The 21,357-nt window shown below is 47.9% G+C and overlaps 1 protein-coding gene across 1 annotated transcript in view; it reads right to left on the bottom strand.

The window, feature by feature from the left end:
• ARHGEF2 (Rho/Rac guanine nucleotide exchange factor 2) overlaps positions 1-21,357 on the bottom strand; it is a 63,489-nt gene that overhangs the window by 35,620 nt on the left and 6,512 nt on the right. Inside the window, exons 2-3 of the mRNA XM_045298409.1 lie at positions 17,492-17,769; positions 16,057-16,174 (exon numbers count right to left, since the gene is read on the bottom strand). Of these exons, the coding sequence (XP_045154344.1) occupies positions 16,057-16,174; positions 17,492-17,748 (375 nt within the window). The 5' untranslated portion in view covers positions 17,749-17,769. The remainder of the gene's footprint in view (positions 1-16,056; positions 16,175-17,491; positions 17,770-21,357) is intronic.

Genomic DNA, 21,357 nt, shown 5'->3' on the forward strand with positions numbered 1-21,357 from the left:
TTCTCCAAAGTACCCAGACTAAAACAACATCCATATGATTTTTTGTTCTAGGTCTTTGATAACTGATACCTGCTCCTATAGACACCTATGATCACACACACTAGTAGTGTGCTTCTTCCATGTGGGCTTTGTTGCTTCTCAGCTAGATGGCCACTTGTTTATCTTCAAGCCTTCAAGACCCCAGATGCCAAACTGTAAATCTTTATGGGAGCAGAGAGCCTCACCTTTCTCCGGTGGGACATTTGGGACTTGAACTCCTGACCTTGTGGTCAGCAGTTCAACGGTTACCTGACAGTGCCCCCAAGGCTATCGTTGATTTAAAATGCCACACATTATTTGCAACTCTTCATTAAGGAAGAAAAGTATTTCTCCACTCTTCGGATCTGGAGTGGCCTTGAGACTGATTGTGATAAGCAGATGCAGTGGAAGGGGCAGAAGGGTTTTCTGAGCCGTGACTTCAAGGAAGCCTAGAAACGTTCACTCTCACCTTCTTGGAATGCTATTGCTATGTGAACCAGTGAAAGCTAGCCTTCTGTGAAGGTCATGTGAATAAGCTCCAAGGTATCCCACCTAACAACCTGCCAACTGACAAGCCTATGAGTCAGGCTATCCTTGACCGTGTAGCCTTGCTCAAGTCCCCGGACAACTTCAGCTGTGTGAGTCCAGGTGAAACCAGCAGAAGCACTGCTCCACTCCACTGAAAACTCTCACACTGCCATCAACTCGATTCTGACTCAGTGACCCTGGAGGACTGTGTGGAACCGTCCCTGTGGGTTTCCGAGACGTTTTAATTTGTATTTTACAGGAGTAAGCCTGGTCTTTTTCCAGAAGAGTGGCTAGTGGTTTCCAAATACTGACCTTGCAATTAGCAGCTCAATGGGTCCCAAGGCTCCACTCCACTGAGCCCAACCCAAATTACTTACCCATAGAATTGTAGGCCCCTTCCCACCCCCAAAGTAGTCAAATGGCTGTTTGAAGCCACTCGTTTTGGGGGGATAGGACCCTGGTGAGTGTTAGGTAAAACCACCCACTGCTCCTTGGGAGAAAGAGGCAAGCATCTGCTCCTAGAGGATTTACAGCCTCGGAGTCCCTGGGAGTCCAAGTGACTTGCAGGTAGGGGGTAAGTTTGAGAGTAGTTTGTTATGGGGCAAGATCAGTGTCACATGTGAAATCCAGCAGCGTATTAACAAGATCACCCAGCATGATAAACTTGCATTTGTCCTAAGAATACAAGAGTGGTTTCACCTGAGGCAGGGTGGGGTGGGGTGAGGGGGAATCTTTATATGAAATTCACCTCAAGAGTTTCAGGGTGGAAAAAATAAGAGTATCTCAATAAATGCCAAAAAGCACAGGATAATAATCCAGTGCTCACTCCTCGTAAAACCCGAGCCGTGGAAACTAGAACCAGAAGGGCTCTTCCTTAACCTGATAAAGCATATCTTTAAAACACGTGTAGCCACCCATGGAAAGCCATATGGAAATAATTAGTCCAATGAACTAATGTACCAGGCAAACATCAGTCTGCATCAGCCAGAGATCAGAAAAAACGAGACGGTGCCCATCTCCTAGTAGCCACTACAAAATGCAAAGGGTCACAAAGGAAAGTCCTGTAGAGTGGGAGACAAATAGAGGCGGGGTTTACTGGTTGACAGAGACTGGTGGAACCCCCAGACCAGGACCTTCAGTTACCCTTCAGGGCTAGAATGGACCGCCCCAAGTGTTAGAATAATCAACCATTTAAGAGCCAAAGGGCATCATTTACCCAAGGGCAAAGTACAGCGCGCTAGGGCACAAGGCAGCGTGGAAGAAGGAAGCACTGAAGAGATTGTGGCGGGTGAGTTGGAGCACAGATGTGTGTGGTCTGTGCCGGGCAGTGAGTTATTTAATGTGACTCCTCTAGCAGGCCTCCAACTCCCACTAAGCGACATCTTCCTACATGGGTCTGGTAAGGAGGCAGGAAGATCCTGATGAGATTCACCTGTGAGTAATGGTGGCGGGATTCTCGGGAATACCATCCTGCTGTGTCTAAAAGGAGCCCTCTGTGAAATAAGAGGAGGGATTTCATTACCAGCCAGAGCCAAGAGCGGAGCACGTCCGTCCTCCAGACCCAGGATCCCTGTGCAATGAACCTCCTGGATCCAGTGGACAGTATAACATCCTAGGAGAGCGGTTCTCAACCTGGGGTTGAACGACCCTTTCACCTAAGTCCATCGGAAAACACAAGTATTTCACAATATCTAATTACATATTGTTTTTAATTGCTATTCTTTAATTGTTTCATTATGGTCAACTTGTAACAATGAAAATACACCCTGCATATCAGATATCTACATTATGATTCATAACAGTAGCAAAATGACAGTGATGAAGTAGCAACGGAAATAATTTTAGGGTTGGGGGGTCACCACAACCTGAGGAACTGTATGAAAGGGTCGTGGCATGAGGAAGGTTGAGAACCGCTGACCTAGGAGGAGCAGCGGAAGCAGCAGGCAGAGCATGGAACAGAGTGCAGGGGTGGACTCCCCCGCCCACAGAGCAAGTAAAGCGGTGTGCTTTTGTGCAGGAAGCTGGCTTGTGGAGTGGTGTGCCTTGAAGCACTTAATTGGGGAAGCTGGGCTTGCTGACCCCGGAAGTGGAGCTGGGTGCCTTCAGGCTGAGGTTTACTGGCGTGGGGTACCTGAGAGCACTTAATTCAGGAGTTGGGTTTGCTGACCCATGGAGCATAGACCTTTAGGTTGAGACTTTTTTTTTAAATTTGACTTTTAATCCAGGTTGAGGCTTATAGCAGAGTAATATGTCCCTTTGGGCATTTATTTATAACATGTCCAGATAAACCCTAAGCATTTCTCACTGGCATTACAACTTCTTTAATAAACATTTTAATCATGAATTTTGTCTGAGTTCTATAGCCATTGCAACGGATATGAGAAACCAAAGAGACAACATAGAGAGCATCGATTTAGATGTTCACCCAGTCTGTTGAAAGTGAGACTGATGACCTGCTCTGCAAACCTTCACTAGTTCACAGGAAAAAGTTGGGGGTAGGGGGGGAAATAACAACACAACTATAGCTGGAAAATCGAGCTCAATAATTAAAACATAAAAAGTACCTCCTCTAAATCAGAAACAAGATAAGGATGTCTGTCATCACCATATTTTTTTCTAGTCTCCTACTGGAGTCCTAGCCAGCCCAGTAATACAAGAAAAAGAAATGAAGATCAGGGAAAAACAACAAAATTGTCATTTAGATAATGTGACGGTCTACTTTCAAAAGCCCTAAAATATTCACAGGTAATAAATGATTAGAAATTTTTTTAAAAAAGTTTAGCAGGATGAATAACTTCAAGATTGGTATAGGAGGATTAATTAGATTCTGTTTCTATAAACCCAAAACAATGGCACAATGTAATTTAGAATAAGGAAGCATTTGGAATAGCAACAAAACCCACAAAATACTACCCAGGAATAAATCTAATAAAGATTGGCAAAACTAGTAAAGTGTGGCAAAGCCTGTATGAATGATATTGTTAGGCATCTAGCTGGTTCCAACTCACAACAACGGATACTAAAGCCTAGGTATCAACAGAAAGAAACTTTACCCTCTCCTGTGCCATCCTCAAGTCTGTCTGAGCCCAGTGTTGCATCCACTGTGTCAATCCCCCTCCTCCAGGGCCTTCCTTGTTTGTATCCTTCCGGGAACCGTCTCTCCTGATGACACGCCAAAGTATATGAGATCAAGTCTCGCCATCCTCACCTCCAAGAAGCATCCTAGCTGTCCTGACTCCAAGACAGGTGTGGTCTTCTGATAGTCCATGATCCTCACAGTGTTCTTTGCCAATACCATCCTTCAAATGCATCAATGATCAATTCTTCAGTCTTCCTTCTGCACAGGAAGTGATTGGGAATGTGACGGCGTGGGTCGGGTACAACTGAGTCTTCAAGGCCACACCTTTGCTCTTCAGCAGCAGCTTTGTCCAATGCGATGCACTCACTGATTGCTTGGTTGTTGCTTCCATGAACATGGACTGATCCAAGCCAAATTAAATCCTTGACACCTTCATTTTGTTCTCTTTATCATGATGCTGCTCATGGGTCAGGTTGTGATGAATGTGTTTCTTGACACTGAGTTGTAATCCATGTTGAAGAATGCAGGCTGTGATTTTTTTTTTTTACTTTGATTTTCATCAATAAGTGATTCAAGTCATCCGTGCTTTGAGCAAGCACATTTGTGTCATCCTCCAATCCGGATGCTGAATTCTGCATATAGTTCATCTGCTCAGATTAGTTTCTCAGCATACAGATAGAATAAGTCTGAGAAAGCACCCAACCCTGGCGCACACCTTTCCTGTCTTGAAAGCACAGTGGTCCCACGTCATGTTCAAACGACCGCCTCTTGGTCCATGTCCAGGTTCTACCTAAGCACAACAAAGTGTTCTCGAATTTCCATTCTTCTCAAGGCTGTTCACAGTTGGTTATGATCCATACAAATGAATGTTGTTGCACAGTCAGCGAAACACAAGTAAACACCTTTCTCTGCTCTTAACCAGATCCATCTGACATCAGCAATGATATCCCTCATGCTACAGAATCTGGTGTGAATTTCTGGCAGCTCCCTATCAATGTACCGATGCAACCACTTTAAAAATTACCTTTAGCAAAATTTTACTTCCATGCAATCTTAATGACATTGTTCAGTAATTTCCACATGTTCTGTTGGAGCACCTCCCTTTGGAAGGGGCACAAAATGTCAGTTTGCTATTAGTTGACTAGGTAGCTGCCTTCCAAATTTCTCAGCATGGAGGAATGTCTCCGGAGCTTCATCCGCTGGTAGAAACATTTTGATTGGTATTCCATCCATTTCTGGAGCCTTGTTTTTGGTTAATGGCTTCAGTGCATCTTGGAATTTTTCCTTGCCATTGCGTCACGATCAAATGCTTCCTCTTGAAATGGTTGGGTGTTGATTGATTCTTTTGATTCAGTGTATTCCATCTTCATTTGGTGTCTCCTGCTTTATTCAATATTTTGCCTTTGGAATCCTTCAGTGCTGCAACTCCAGGCTTGAAGTGTTCCTTCGTTTCTTTCAGCTTAAGACACGCTGGATGCGCTCTTCCACTTTGGCTTCCTAACTCCAGGTCTTTGCACCTTTCACTGAAATACTCCATTTTGTCTCTTAGAGCTGCCCTTTGAAACTTTCTGTTCAGGTCTTTTATTCCATTGCTCCCACGTGCTTTAGCTAGTCTACATTCAAGAGAAAGCTTCACCGTCTCTCCTGACATCCACGTTGGTCTTTTCTTTCTTTTGAATGACTGTTTGCTTTCTTCGTGTCTGGTGTGCTTTCTGTTTTTCAGTCATTTTATCAGGGGCTCTTCTAGCTCTTACAACATTCCATACATCGATGTATCAGCATAGCTGTACCCATGTTGTTGTCATCATTTCCTAAACACTCTCTGCTTGAGTCCTGGGGTGTCCGATGCTCTTGCTGTCCTCTCACCGCTCAGGAGGTCTGGGTCACCGGTGTTCAGTTTGTCAGATCTGTTCTGAAGAGGTTCTCCAAGTTCACGGGGGAGATACTCAAGGCAGCATTTGGACTCTCGTGGACTTGTGCTAATTTTCTTCATTGTCACCCGGCCCTTGTGTATGAGCAATGGAGGCTCTATTCCACAGCTGGCCCCAGGCCTTGTTTTGGCTGACAAATACTTAGAGATAAGTCTAATAAAGATTGACAGAACCTGTATGGAAAATAGTAATATTAAAAGCTTTTTTCCCCCAGATGATGGAGCAACTAATGAGAGGGAGAGATATTTTCATAGATAGAAAACTTGATATTGTTAAAAATGGTAATTTGTATTAAGTTAATATTTCCCCACCCCAAGTAGGATATTACAGGGATGGAATTTTTAAAAAGGATATGAAATACTTCCCAAAGCCAAAAAAAAAAAAAAAATCTTTAAGATTCCAGATCCTTTTTGCCAGGAAAGGACTATTAGAGGTGTTTTTTGTTTTAGTTTGGTTTCCTTTAAAAAGATTATTCATGTAAAAGAAACCACAGTTTTATTGAACAAAATAAATTAAGTACATTTTTAGCTTGTCCAGAATTAATCTTTACATTCAATTGAATTTCAATTCAAACCCAGCAGGATTTTTTTGTTTCTTAGAAATTAAAACACTGATTCTAAAATTCACATGGAAATGCAAAGAACCTGGATTAGCCAATATAACCTTGAAGAAAAATGATAAACGTGGGGAACTTACACAACTAGCTTTTAAAGACGTACGATAAAGCTATGGGAATTACGATGATGTGGTATGGACAGAAGAACAGACAGATAAATCAGAGGAGCAGAGAGAGAGACTAGAAACAGACTCACACAAGTATGGCCCCACTTGATTTCCAACAAAGGCATGATGGCAATTCATCAGGGAAAGTAAGGTCTTTTCAGTCAATGATGATGGAGCATCACTTCATGAAGTCAATCCCGGCTCAGTGGACAGGGTAGACTGCCCCTGTGGGTTTCCAAGACTAAATCTTTCTGGGAGTAGCAAGCCTCATCTGTCTCCCACGGAGCAGCTGGTGGTTCTGAACTAATGACCTTTGAGGTTAACAGCCTAACATGTAAACTACTGTGCCACTTAAAGCTTCTAGAAAAAAATATGGGAGAGAAGCTTTATTAAACATGACCAAAATCCCGAATCATTAAAATATTGGTAAATTGGATTTCATCTAAGTAAGAAATTTGGCTCATCTTTTAAAAAATTTTTAATGGTGAATAAGGTGGGGATTTATATTTCAGATCATTAATTTTTAATTCAACAGTTTAAACTACTAATCAAATGCCCCTTTAAAAAAAACATTCTTTTTAAAACAGTTCTATTAGCACTTCATCCACATGTCATACAATTCAGTAATTCAGTCAGGTCAGGAAGAGCTACACAACTCCCACTGCACGCGATTCGGGAGCCTCTCCTTTCCTTGTGCTCACCGTGCTTCACGTCCCTATTTGTTTCTGATGTGGCAAAGGGCACACACCATCTCCAGTTCCACAACGTCTACATGCGTCATTCAGTGTCATGGCTTATACTCTTCGTGTCTTACAACCATTGCTGATACCCTCTTCCAAATTATCCCGCCGTTAACATAAACTTAAGACCCCTGAAGCAGCAACTCTTTCTCCTTCACCCATGGAAACCATTGGTCAAGTTAAAAAAGCACGTTTTGGAGGGAAAAAAGGAGCTGATGCCAAGGGCTCAAGTAGAAAGAAAATGCTTTGGAAATGTTGAAGACAACACATGTACAAGTGTGCTTAATGCAATTGAATGATGTGCTGTCATAAGATTTGTAAGAGCCCCCCAACGAAATGATTAATAATAATAAATCACTTGTTAAAGTCAACATTTTTCATTGTGAGTTGGGTGGTTTACAGAGCAGATTGGTTTATATTCAGTAATTCATACATATTTGGCTTCATCTCGCTCAGGCAATCCCCTAAATGCAGCATTAACACTCCTCCCTCCTCCCTGTGTGTCCAACCTGGCTCCTCTCTGAACCCTCGGGTACATGCTTCCCTCTTGATCCCAATGGCTGGTTCTCCTAAGGATTCTTACCTCCTTAGCTTTATTATTCCCCTTACAGACCTGTCTTTGGCTGAAAATTGAGGGGCTGGTGAATATAGTTTCAGACCTGAAGGGTGACTGAGGGGCAATGTGTCAGGGATGCTCCCAGTCTCCATGGGATAAGTCAGCCTAGTCTCTAAAATCTATCTATCATTTATCTATCTATCTATCTATCTATCTATCTATCTATCTATCTATCTATCTATCTATCTATCTATGTTAACAAAGTAAAAACTCAAGTCATGGGCCAGGAGATAAAATTCACAATCGGTATTTCTGACAAAACATTCTTATCCAGAAACAAAGAGAGAACTTTTATAACCAATAAATAAAAGGCAAGTAATTTTTAGAAATTAAGGTATAAGACTAAACCAGACACTTTATAAAAGTAGACATTTAGCTGGAAATCAACTCAGAACAATGGATGGATGTGTGGATCGTGATAAGAGTTGTACCAGCCCCCTATAAAATGATTTTTTAAAAGTAGCTATTTAGATGATCTATAAACATTAAAAGTTCAAAATCATTTTTCCACAGAGAAATTCAGATTATAACCAAAATAAGATACCCACCAGAGAAGCTAAGAAAACACAAACAAATAAACAAATCTATAATGTCTCAGAGTAAGCCGAACAAATATCCACAAGACTTGAATAGGCTAAACGATAAAAAAGATCAAACCGATGGAAAGATGTACTACTGTCATGTAGGAAAAGACTCAGTACTATAACAATACCAGCTTTCCATACATTAATATTTACATGCAACCCAATCAAAAGCTTACAGGATTTATGCATTTTTTGCACATTTGTTATACTTCAATATATATGCTAATTTGTTTAAAATTAAGAAATTAATTTTCTTTAAAGATACCATTACCCCAAAACCCAAACTCACTGTCTTCAGTTCCTTCCAACTCATAGCGACCTTATAGGACCGGGTAGAGCTGCCCCTACAAGTTTCCAAGACTGAAACTCTACTGGAGTAGAAGGCGTCACTCGCCTTCCTCCATGCAGAGCAGCTGCTGTGGACACACGGTCGGCCTCGCAGTTCGTGACCCTATGCATCACCGTGTGCAACCATAAAATAACAAACTCACCGCCATCAAGTCAGTGCTGACTCACAGTGACCCCATAGGACAGAGTGGAACTGCCCCGTGACTTCCCCAGACTTTAACTCTTTACGGGAGTAGCAAGCCTCATCTTTCTCCCTCGGATTTGTAACCGACGCCCTTGCAGTTAACAGCCCAGCGCTTAACCACTGTGCCACCAGGGCACCTCCAAGATACCATAGGAGAGGGAAAAGCTAAGCAAACACACTACAAGGGCTTCACTCACGCACTGCCATTGGGTGGCTGCTGACTCACAGTGACCCTACAGGACAGGGTAGAACTGCCCCTGCGAGTCTCGGAGACCGTTACTGCTTATGGGAGGAGAGAGCCCCGTCTTTTCCCCATTGCAAAGGAATTGCCTTCCTAATATAGAAAGAACACATCTCTCAACAATAAAATGAATAAATGACCCAACAGAGAAAGGAACAGCAGACAATAGGACTTTCACAAAAGAGGGGAACAGACGGTCAGTCGAGTAGAAAGCAACTCAGAGCAAAACGCCGAGCGCACGCATGAAGGTGCTCCACTCCATCTGTGAGAAAAGCCTTCAGAGGAAAACCACACACTCGAAAGTAGCACAGTCCGATGGCCGCAGACCCCAAGAAACTCTTACATACTGTTGAAGGAGGCAGAAACTAGTTTGGTATTATCTTATAAAACGGAGTATCTAAGACACCGCAGTTCCACTCTCAGACAGACGCCTTAGGAAACGCTTGCAAATGTGCGCCAGAAGACTTGCAGAAAAATGTTCATCACACTCCTCCTTATCTGGAAGAACAGAAACCACTCTAATGCTCGACAATGGAATGAAGGTGAATGGACTGGAATTATTTGCAAGACCTGGATTAAACACCAAGAAGCTATCTTGAGTGAAATGCAAGTTGTAGAAAATTTTGTAGTTAAGACATCATTGTTTTAAAACTCAGAAACCTACTAAAATAATAAATGACTCTTGTTGTGTTGTCGTGAGGCGCTTTCAATTTGGTTCTGACCTCTAGCACCCCGACGGGTCGCAAAAAAAACCAACCCTGCCCGGTCCGGTGCCATCCCGAGTGTGCTTAGGTTTGAGCCCATTGTTGCAGACAACGTGTCCATCTGTGCTGTTGAGGGCCTTGCTCTTTTTTGCTGCCCTCCCACTTTACCAAGCAAGATGTCCTGGTCCAGGGGCTGGTCATCTCAGAGCACGTGAGATGAAGTCTCACTCTCCTTGTTCTAAGGAGCGCTATGGCTGTGTCGCCTGCGAGACAGACCTGTTTGTTCTTCTAGCAGTCCGTGGGACTTTCAATATTCTCTAGTGGCGCCATATTGCACATGCATCGGGTTTTCCTCACTCTTCCTTAGTCAATGTCCCACTTTCACACGCCTGTAAGGCAGCAGTTCTCCACCTGTGGGTCATGACCCATTTGGAGGTCGAACGACCCTTTCACAGGGGTCGCCCGATTCATAGCAGTAGGGAAATGACAGTGATGAAAGAGCAACGGAAATAATGTGATGGTTGGGGGTCACCACCACATGAGGAGCTGTATGAAAGGGTCGCAGCATGAGGAAGGTTGCGAACCACTGCTGTAAGGTGACTGAATACACCAGAGCGTGGGTCAGGCATACCTTAGTCCTCAGTGTCACATCCTTGCTTTTCAAACGTTTAGAGAGCCCTTGTGCAGCAGATTCACCCAACGCACTGCGTTGTTTGAGCTCTTGACTACCGCTCCCGTGTGCACTGATTGTGGATGCAAGCAAGATGAAATCCTTGATAACTTCCATTTTCTCTCCAGTTAGCTTGCTATTCCTGATTGGTCTCATTCTGAAGGTTATTGCTTGCTTCATTGAGTTGTCATCCGTACCGGAGGCTGCAATCCTTGATCTTCAGCAGCAAGTGCTTTCCCACTTTCAGCAAGCGAAGTTGGGTTGTCTGCGAGCCACAGGCTAACAAGCCTCTCTCCAGTCCCGGCACCACCTCCTTCTTCTGTGATCCACAAGTCCTGATGGCACTGAGGGTTGGGCACTGGGCTGCTAACTCGGAGGGAAAGGTGAGGCAGTCTCCTCCTGAGAGACTTGTCATCGTGGAAACACTACAGGGGCACTGTGTGTTGGCAGTGACCTGATGGCCACGGTGGAGGTAATAACTATGTGAAAAACATTTGTTTTCATCAAGGTAAAGCATCGATCAACAAAATCCAAGACAGTAGTTACCCTGGAGACGAAGAGCAGAAGAGAGGGACGCCTAAGTCAACACAAATGTATTGCTGTTTGTTGAGATGGTCCAGTTTTGAGATGGGTGGTGGATGGACTGGGCATTCATTTGTAAACGCTGTACTAAAAAGGCAAGGAGGAAAACACAACAGGAAGTTTCGGCAGTTCTGGTGAACTGGAGAGCACAGGTTCCATTTAAGGCCATGGGATTTGTAAAGCATGCAAGCACCGTACCAGCCAAACAAAACACGTTTTGGAGCTCGCCCTGGCTCCGGGACACCACTCCGCAATCCCTGGGCTAGCCTAACGAGTCTCAGACTTTGGGTCTTGGAACTTTGTAGAATGCTGGCTCCCATTTGCTTATGCACAAAGGAAAAAAAACTCCAAATAACCAAACCCCACTAATCTAGAGACAGAGAGAAAAGTAAGAGGCAGATTAAAGGTTGAACGAAGGGAGTAGAGGAATCTGAGCAGAAAGGCATAGACGAGAAACACGAGGGAGAAGTAAAAAGACAACATATAATACCAAGAAGGGGGACTGGGGAGGAAAAGAGAAAGCTACAAGAAGGGGCGAGAAGAGTCTTAAGAAGGGGGCTGATGGCAAGGAGGTGAAGGAGGAGGGGAATGTTCTGAAACTGGCTGTAGTAGCATTGGTCCAATACTGCTTGATAGGATTCAACTAGGGAATGCTATGCTATCTGTCAGAGCTCCCCAGAGGATGGTTTCACAGAAAGAGAAGGAAAGAGCAAAGGGAGGGAGAAACAGTTATCTTTCTCGCTCATCCTGGGGCCAGCCTCTGTGCCGGACACCTTACCCCACTGTTCTCTTTCCATCTAGTCATCACGAGTTCACGGGTCAATTGTGTGCTATTCATAATTATGTCATTGCAGATTTCAAAGGTGGCTTCCCCCAGGGTCCTAGCTCCAGTCTTTCTTATCTGGCCTCCAGGGCAGTCTGGGGGTGGGAGAGGGGAAGAGGGAAGGCGTTAGGATGACTGTGAGGTCTTCATGACAAATGGTGTAATTTGTAATTGCATAAATCCACACCCCCACGCACAGTCAGCCAGCCCACGGTGTCTATGGGCTTCACATCTGCGTACTGACCATCATAAATATTAGAGGGGGATACAAAAGTAATGAAGTTGTCAAAGGAATCCCTCACAGGCTCAGAGGGAGCCTAGAGTGCATTTCTGTAGCATTGCTATTATACCGGTTACTACAAGTAGTCTATGAATGGTTTAAACAAGACGGTGTGCATAAGCTATGTGGAAATACTACACCAGTTTATACAGGGACCTCAGCATCCTATTGGGATCTGTGGGGGTGTTTAGGGGTGGGGGGTGTCCTAGAACCAATCCTGAGAGCTGACTGCATGTATGTGCATACATATACAGTTTTAAAGGAATCTTAGTGTTGCAACAGAAGCCCTCGTGGTGTTGTGGGATGACCCCCTAACTACAAGCTCTGTGATCCAAATCCACCAGCGGCTTCGAGGCACAAGGACTAGGCTATCTGCTCCCACAAATAGCTCGTCTTGGAGACCCTACAGGGGGTCACTGCGAGTCAGAACCAACTCGATGGCCGTGGGTCTGCGTTAGTGGTGCAACGATTAAGGGCTGAGCTGCTAACGGACAAGTCAGTGGTTGAAAACCACCTTCCGCTCCACTGGAGAAAAGACGCAGTGGTTTCTGCTCCTGTAAAGATTACCGCCTAGGAAGCCCCATGGGGCAGTTCTTTCTGTCATAGAGCGTCACTATGAGTCAGAAAGCATAGTATTACTATGAAATATTCAAAGACCAGGAGTTAGAAACCCCCAAAAGTACACATGCAGCATATCTTAAACTGAAAGAACGGAAGGAAATTCCAAACCTCAAGTTGTAATATTAAAAAATTCTATGGGAGACATATTAACAATGCAGGAAGCATCAAAAGAAGATGGAGAAAAATAGAGTCACTGTACCTAAAAGAACTAGTAGACATTCAATCATTTCAGGAGGTAGTATGTGACCAAGAACCAGTGGTACTGAAGGAAGAAGTCCAGGTACGCTGACGGCAATAGCCAAAAACAAGGCTCCAGGAATTGACGGCACACCCACTGGAATATTTCAACAGACTGATGAAGCGTTGGAAGCGCTCACTCCTCTATGCCGAGAAATTTTGAAGGTAGTACCTGACCAACTGACTAGAAAAATAATCCATATGTTGCCCATTCCAAAGAAAGGTGATCCAACAGAATTCACAAATTACAGAACAATATCATTGTTATTACTTGCAAGTAAAATTTTGCTGAAGATCATTCAACAACAGTTGTTCTACTATATTGGCAGGAAGCTGCCAAAAAAAACACAAAACAGACCAGTATTCAGAAGAGGACGTGGAACAAAAGATATCATTGCTGACATCAGATGGATCATGGCTGAAGGCAAAGAATCCCAGACAGATGTTTACTTGTGTCTTATTGATTATGCAAAGATCGTCCACTGTGTGGATCATGACAACCCTAAGTGACCTTGAGAAGAATAGCGATTCAGAACATTTAAATGTGTGCTCCTGTGGAACTGTCCCTGGATCAAGAGGCCGTTGTGAGAACAGAACAAGGGAACACCGCGTGGTTTAAGATCAGGAAAGGTGTGTGTCAGGGCTGCATCCTCTCACCGTACTTAGTCTCTACGCTGAGCAAATCATCAGAGAAGCTGAATTATATGCAGAGGAACTTGGCATCGGGATCAGAGGAAGGCTTGCTAACAGCCTGTCATGCACAGAAGACACCACCGTGCTAGCTGCAAGTGAGGGGGACTTGAAGCACTTGCTGGTGAAGATCAAGGATTGTAGCTTTCAACGTGGATTACCATTTAGGTAAAGAAAACCCAAATCCTCACCACTGGACCAATAGGTCTGACCATGATAGCGGAGAAAAGATGGAGGTGGTCGAGGATTTCAACTTGCTTGGGTCCACAATCAATGCTCTTGGAAGCAGCCATCGAGAAATCCAACAACACAATGTTCCTGGGTAAATCCGTTGCACATGACCTCTTTAGAGTGTTGAAAAGCCAGGATGTAACTTTGAGGACAATGTGTGCCTGCCCCAGGCCCTGGTATTTTCACTTGCCTCACATGTATGTGAAGGTTTGATGTTGACTAAAGAAGACGGAGAAAAATCGATACATTTGAATTATGGTGCCCCAGAAAAATATTGAAAGTACCCTGGATTGCCAAGAGAACAAACACGTCTGCCTTGGAAGATGTGCAGACAGAAGGCTCTTTAGAAGCCGGGACGTTGTATACTTTGGACATGGGATTGGGGAGACCAGTCCCTGGAGGAGGACATCATGCTCGGCAAGGCAGAGAGGTGTGGGATATAAAAAGACTTTCCCCAGCTTTTCTCCCCCATGTATATGTCAGACAACAAATGGTAAATGATTGTCAAGTTATCTCCCTGAAGGCACCAGCCAGCCAGAGCAAGCAGACTCTACTGTCTGTTCCACCATAGGTGGGGCTCACTCCACACTGTTAGGGACAGTGAATTGCTTTCCCTGGAAAGCTTAGAATAAATCATGTTTCCGGCTCAACGACAATCAAGATTAGGCCGCTACCATGAATCTAGGATCTGCCCATCTTGTCACTTGTGTACCCTTAATCCCTCCTCTTCCTATAGCGTGCGCACCCTTAGATCGTCCCCCTCCCATTGCTCTATTGCCCATGGTAAACCCCTTCCTGTGACATAGGTCGTTACCTGTAATCAGGGGCTTGCACGCCCCCAAAGATATATAAGCCTTGGTTAGGAATGAATTGCTCTCTCTCCTGCCCTGTCCTCCCTCACCTCCACGTGGGCCACCAAGAAGGACCTAGGTGAGCATGTTACTCTGAAATGCGTCTGACTCCTTTATTTCACTCTCTCCTATCTCTTTGATTCTCTATGACTTTACTATGATCTTTACATAGCATAACCGTACAGTTGCGCCTACGAACCCATGACAGTGTGGGGGGCTGGTCTCCCCTCACAGAGAGGCAGCAGAAAAAGAGGAAGGCCGCCGTCAGATGGATGGACACAGCGGCTGCCAGGGGGGGCTCAAGCATAGGAATAACGGTGAGGCTGGCGCAAGACGGGGCGGTCTCTGTCCTGTTGTCCACAGGGTCACTGTGAGTCAGAATGACTCCCGGGCACCTAACAACTTCAACAACAACAACATGAGTCAGAAGCTACCACACAGCACCAGCACCACGGCCGATTATATCACGGTAGTCTTAACGGTCTATTTTAGTATTCTGACTTCCGGAAAGATGAAAGCAGTTGCCTGGCTGGTAGACGAAGGATCCAGAGGTGAGTTTGACACCGAAATCCCAGTTCTGTCCTCCTTCCCACTGAAACGTGCTCGGGGCAGACCTCTGGAGACGCAGCTAGGAATAAGGAGGGAAGGAGGGAAATGGCTTCCCTCACCGGCACCTTCCTCTTCTCTCAGCCGAAACGACAGCCACTCAGCGAGGCCATGCTTGGCACCCTTGTCCAGTTAAAGGATGAGCTGCCAGAAGATAGCCTTTAGTCCCCTGGCTCCAGTGATGGAGACCCTCAGCTATCGGACCTCGTGACTCCTCAGTGGCCTTGCCAATTCAGTTTGAGATCATGCCCAGCCCCCAGTTACGTTCCTTAAGCCACCAGACTGGGCACGCACTCTGCCCGCCTCAGTCTCTAATCCTGACGACTTTGTTAGCGAATTATTGTCTTTCAGTGAATCATAGGTTGTGGTTTCCTCCCACAAATACAAAGTCTAGCTCCAAATCTGAGACATGTGGAGGTCCACAGAAAGAGGTAGTTGTAAAAACTAGGGGAACAGGGGCCTTTTAATAAGAGGGAGGCACAGAGGCACCCCACATCAGCACAGGCACAGAAAGGGAGTCTCAGAGGCAGAGGCAGGGGCATGAGACCAAGAGTGCTGGGCAGAGCACACAGCCCCAGGGCAGCAGACAGAGGGCCACAGACACAGGTTCAGATTCAGGGAGATGGAGTCCCAGTGGCGAAGCCAGCACAGACAGCCCAGCCGGCAGCTGGCCGAACAGAGGAGGCACAGAGTGGCGGCTGGACAGGCCAGGGGGCGGGAGGGAGGAGGCAGCGAGGCCGGGCCTCCGTGGGGATTTGGCAGTCCATACCACGAGGGAGGGCTGGCTGCCCTGATGCTGCTGTCCCAGGAAGGTGTCCAGTTCCTCTTGGCTCTGCAGTGAGGGGGCCTCCTGGGGCCGTGGGCATCCCGCTGCTTGAAGCTTCCTCCTGAAACACACATGGCCACCAATGCCCTCTGTGTCCGGCGGCCAGTGAGGGGCACCAAGAGCACCGCCTTGGCCTTCCCCTGTTGCTTGCCCCCAGCCCGGCCCTTCCTGTTGGCATAGGTGCAGCCCAGACCTTCCCTGGCTTTTCCTTTGAGGCTCCGCTTTGGCAGAGCTGCGGAGCGGGCCATGGGCAAGGGTGGCCCCTGCTGGTCAGGGCGCAGCAGTGGCCTCCAGAATAAAGCGGGTGTTGGAGGCGAGGGGCGCTGGATGTTTATTCTCTGCCTGACTTGTGGTGCGGAACAGCCCAGCTAAGCAGTGCTCCCAGGACTCCCTGCCGCTGTGCTCAAGAGCCTGTGGAGGTCATGCCCGGGAGGCCCAGGGGCGCAGCGGGCAGCACATACAGGGTCTCCAGGGGCATTTCATCTTTCACCCAGCTGCTCCGAAGAAAGTGCCGGGCAGTCCGGCTCATCCCAGCTCTCACATATGCCAACCCAGGGGCAAGCCCAGGGTCCTCCCCTTCGCCTAGTGCAGCAGCCCTGCCCAGGAGCTAGGGAGGGTGGGTTCACTCACCAGAGCCAAGGGGACTTGTCCAGAGGACCTTTGCCAGAGCAGATGGGCAGTGCCCTTCAGTGGCTAGCAGGCCTCGACCAGGGCCCCTTACACTGAACTCATCACATTGACCCTGGGGCTTCTCTTTGTGACTTCCTCTGCCTTTAGGGAAGTGGTCAGGGATTTTCCAGGGGAGGGGGGAAGAGCCGGGCCCGCCCCCTAGCCCCTCCAGCTTGTGCAGCCCACTGAGCAATGAGTGAGCGGTTCCCCTATGGCAGGGCTGTCTTACGAATTAGCCTGGAGCCACCAGCTTGTCAGGAATCTGGGGATGGCTCAGGGCAGGAGGCCTGACCCTAGGGCCACTTCAGCACAACCTCTCAGTTTCCCCTTCTGTGGAATGAGGAGATCGGGCCCTATGATCCTGGCGACCCTGGGTTCCATCTGAGGGGGCCAGGGGAGGCGGACGGTAAGATCCAACTGCCCCATACTCCTCCCAACTGCACGTTTTCTCCTCCTCCTCCTTCTCCTTCTCCAACTCATGCTGCCCCCTAGCCAGCCCAAGACCAGACCATGAGAAGGTACTAAGACTGCTGGGGGGAGCCACATTTTGAGAGGAGGAGCCCACCCCACCCCCTCACCAAAGCCCCAAGATAGGTTTCCACCTCTCCTGTCATTCTTCCAAGGTGGCTGTCTCCCGAGGGAAACAAGGGTGTGTGTGTAAGAGGTAGAAGACAGAGAAGGAGAAACAAGAGGTCTCCTGGGGGCTTACCTGCTCAGTGGGCCCTGGACCTCCCCACCGGGCCCCCAGCTGTGTCGTTTGAATGGGTCACAGTGGTAACCATGGGCACGAAAAGCCTTGGACCTTCGGAGATTCACAGCAGGGAGGCCATCCTCCTCCTCTGTGGCCTCTTTCTCCTCTTCTTCCCTCTGTCCTCGAGACTCCACCCCAGACAGACAGCGGCGAGGGTGGCCTTGGGGGACCAGGTCTCCATCTGCAAGGGACACCTCTGTATCGACTCTGTTCATGGGAGGCACGGGCGGGCCAGTCTGCATGGAAACAGAGATGGGTGAGCAGGCCCTGGAACTTGGAACCTGACAACCAGGAGGGCATGTCACAGTCAGCAGGACTCGGAGCACCTAGTCACCCCCCTCCATGGACGGGGGCAGGGCTCGAGGAAGGAAGGGCCGCCTTGGGGGGCGGTGAAATGGTGAGTTCCTGGGGAGCCAAAGAAGTACTGAAAAGTATGATCAGCTGGCATGGAATGATACTGGAGCAGGGCGGTTCCTGTCAAAGAAGGGACTAGAGCAGCCGTTCTCAACCTGGATGTCGTCACCCCTTTGGGGGTCAAATGACCCTTTCACAGGGGTTGCCTAAGACCATTTCCAATGGTCGTAGGAACCGAGACACGGCTCCTCTATCTCCAGGCGGGTCCGCCCACATGCAGATACGCCCACATACAGGGTCACTACAACATGAGGAACTGCATTAAAGGGTCATGGCATTAGGAAGGCTGAGAACCGCTGGACGAGAGAGGAGAAGACAGCCATGTGATAGCAGAGGGATGCTGCAGTGGCATACCCAGGATTGCCCTAGGCTCTCAGTAGCCCAGACAGACGAGAACGTATCTTCTCCCAGAATCCTTTGAGAGAGCACGGGCCTGTCAACACCCCGACTTCATATGACTAGCCTCCAGGGCATTAAAAATAACTAAATAAAAATCCCATGCAAATTCACAATATGTAAGTACTTTAAAACAATATCTTCATGGGATAAATCTTATTGTCAGTTCAAATGTGTACAATTCAGAGCTATAGATAACACATTCTATAAAGAAGGAGGCTTGGTGGCCTAGTGGGTTACAAGTTGGGCTGCTAACCACAAGGCCAGCAGTTTGAAACCCGTTGCTGGTGCTTCAAAAAAAGTGGAGGTTTTCTACTCCCGCCAAGAGTTACAGTTTCAGCAACCCACAGGGCAGTCCTATTCTGCCCTGTAGGCTCACTATGAGTTGGAATTGACTCAGGACAGTGAGTTAGTCTCGCCAGAAACGTGGAATGATAGATTACTGCTCTTGGAAACCACCTCAAACCAAACCCCCAATGTCATCGAGTCAACTCCGACTCAGAGAGAACCTACGTGGGGTTTCCAAGGCTGGACCTCACACAGCCACAGAGCCTCGTCCGTGTTCTGTGGAGTGGCTGGTGGGCTTGAGCCAGACCACGCGGCTTCCTTATAAGCTAGCCGTTTGTTATAATAGCCTTATACGGAGAGCGAGGGTCCTAAGCAGATAAAACAACACACACACACACACACCTCTACACCCCCCCTCCAACACACACAGAGCTTCCTGAGTGAGAAAGTGTTCTGATTTGTTTTTTCTAAGACTCTGGTCACATGGGGTGACGTCACCCCTATAGAGCCAAGAGGAGGGCTCCAAGCCCCAACCAAGAATACCTCCGTCATTTCTCGGGCATTGCTCTCACTGACCAACACCCCTAGCTACTATCAGGGCTTGGCTCACCGTGTCTAAGAACCTTCGGGAGCTCTTAAAGCCGAAGCGATAAGTCCCACTCAGACAGAAATACCAGTCGCTGGAGGACCACGGGAGCACAGGGGCGGGAAGGGGCCTAACATTTCCTGCATACTTCTGTCCACTTCACTGTTAGGCCATGTCTCTCTAGATCAGGCGTCCTCAAAACTACGGCCCGTGGGCCACATACGGCCTGCTGAGGACATTTATCAGCCCCGCCGGGTGTTTTTGCCCCGTTTGTTTTTTCACTTCAAAATAAGATATGTGCAGTGTGCATAGGAATTTGTTCGTAGTTTTTTTTTAAACTATAGTCCGGCCCCCCAACGGGTCTGAGGGACAGTGAACTGACCCCCTGTTTAAAAAGTTTGAGGACCCCTGCTCTAGATTATCTTCTAAGCTGATTCTCCCAGGCTTCCCTTCTCCCAGGATCACTTGAGATGTTAGCAGGATCCCCGAGGACCAGAAAGCGAGAGCCAGAAAATCTCCCCTTCCGTGAGGGGTCCACCCTTCCCCAACTTGCCTGAAATGCTAACTTGTTGCCAAGTCATGCCTTCGACCTCACTGCAAAATGTCCCGTGGCCCCACCCCACCCGGGGGCTGCTGGGAGAAAGCACTGTGTCTAAGGCTGAGCATTCACCCTGAGGAGGAACGGTGCTCAGGTCTCTGCAGATAGCATTTCTGGTCTCTGGCCAGGAGGGTGGGCAGACAGGACAGGAGAACCCTAGGAAGCAGCATCTCTGCGTTCATCCACATCTGGGCGCCATCTGCAGGGGCCCCCTCGCCTATCCAGAGGCCAGAAGAGCTCATCTCCCCGCTGTCTACAAACTCGAGCCCCCCACCCCACAACCCCTGCGCTCTCTGATGTGCTCTGGCAAACAAGGTGGGCAGATCCGCCAGGACAGGCCCTGAGGAGGCTCTGAAGCTGAGATTTGGGCGGGGCTTGGAAGAGCTGACAAGAAGGACTGTAGGCTAGGGTGGGGGGAAGAGGAGGAACTAGGGGTGCTCGTTAGGAGGGAAGGAAATGGGGCTGGGATCTGAGGGCACATTGGGGCGCTTGGAGGGGAGTCTGGGTGGCACACATGAAGAAGCGCTTGACTAGCTGACAAGTAGCCCAGTTTGGCACTTGGAACACCCCCAGACCAACGTCCCTCAGAAGAAAAGTGTGGCCATCAGAAAGGATTCAGTGCCAGTCAGCGGGGCTGCCAGTGTGCTGCAGTGAATCACTGTCACATGGCCTTTCTAGCTGGGTCTTACAGCACTCACAAAAGTGGGGCGGGGATATGCAAATGAGGCACTCCTGGCCCACTAAAGGGATTGGGCAACTTGCTCACATGACTACCTAGGCTCCTGGCTCAGTAGGAGTAGGGCCATGTGCCACCTGTGGGTTCGATTTGGCATGCGCTTCTTTTCCTCCCGAAGACAAACCTGCTCCCCTGGCCCCAGGGGCCATCCCCTCTGAGCCTGAGGTCACTGTGTGGCTCGCCCTTCTCCCTCGGCAATGATCAACTGGGGTCTCACGTGTCCCCCGAGCTCTACTCTTTCTCCAGCATCTCCACACAGCATCACCTGTGCGTGGTCTCTGCACACGGAGTCCTCCGGGCACCCTCTTCAGAGCTAACTCCGTTCCTCAGCAAAATAAACCCCCCAAACCCCCTCCTCTCTGGCCTTTGTCCCTGGAGCTATCATGCCAGACGCTTGAACCTCATCCTTCAAAGAGATGAGGCTTCGCCAGGTTTCCCTCCCAGCGTGGGAAGGGTTGTGTCCTGTCAAACATTTGGATTTGGAGTCCTAACCCCTACATCTGTGGGCAGGAATCCCCCGGCGGTACAACCATTGAACGCTCAACAACTAGCCAAAAGGCTGCCAGTTCAAACCCACCCAGGGGTGTTCGGAAGACGGGCCTGGGGATGGGCATGGACGATCTGATGGAGCTGTTCGACTCTGCACCCCAGGGGCTGGGTGAGCCACCCCGGACTCCAGGACAACGATCCGGCCGGGGAACACAATCCCACTGAGAATGGGTAGTTCAACTAGACCACGGAGGAGTAGGATCTCAGTCTGACTTCTGAAGAGACACCACACACACACACACACACACACACACACA

This window comes from Echinops telfairi, unplaced genomic scaffold (assembly GCF_000313985.2).
Source record: "Echinops telfairi isolate 266 unplaced genomic scaffold, ASM31398v2 ScPeMD7_7425;HRSCAF=8463, whole genome shotgun sequence".
In the NCBI taxonomy this organism is placed as follows: Eukaryota; Metazoa; Chordata; class Mammalia; order Afrosoricida; family Tenrecidae; genus Echinops; species Echinops telfairi.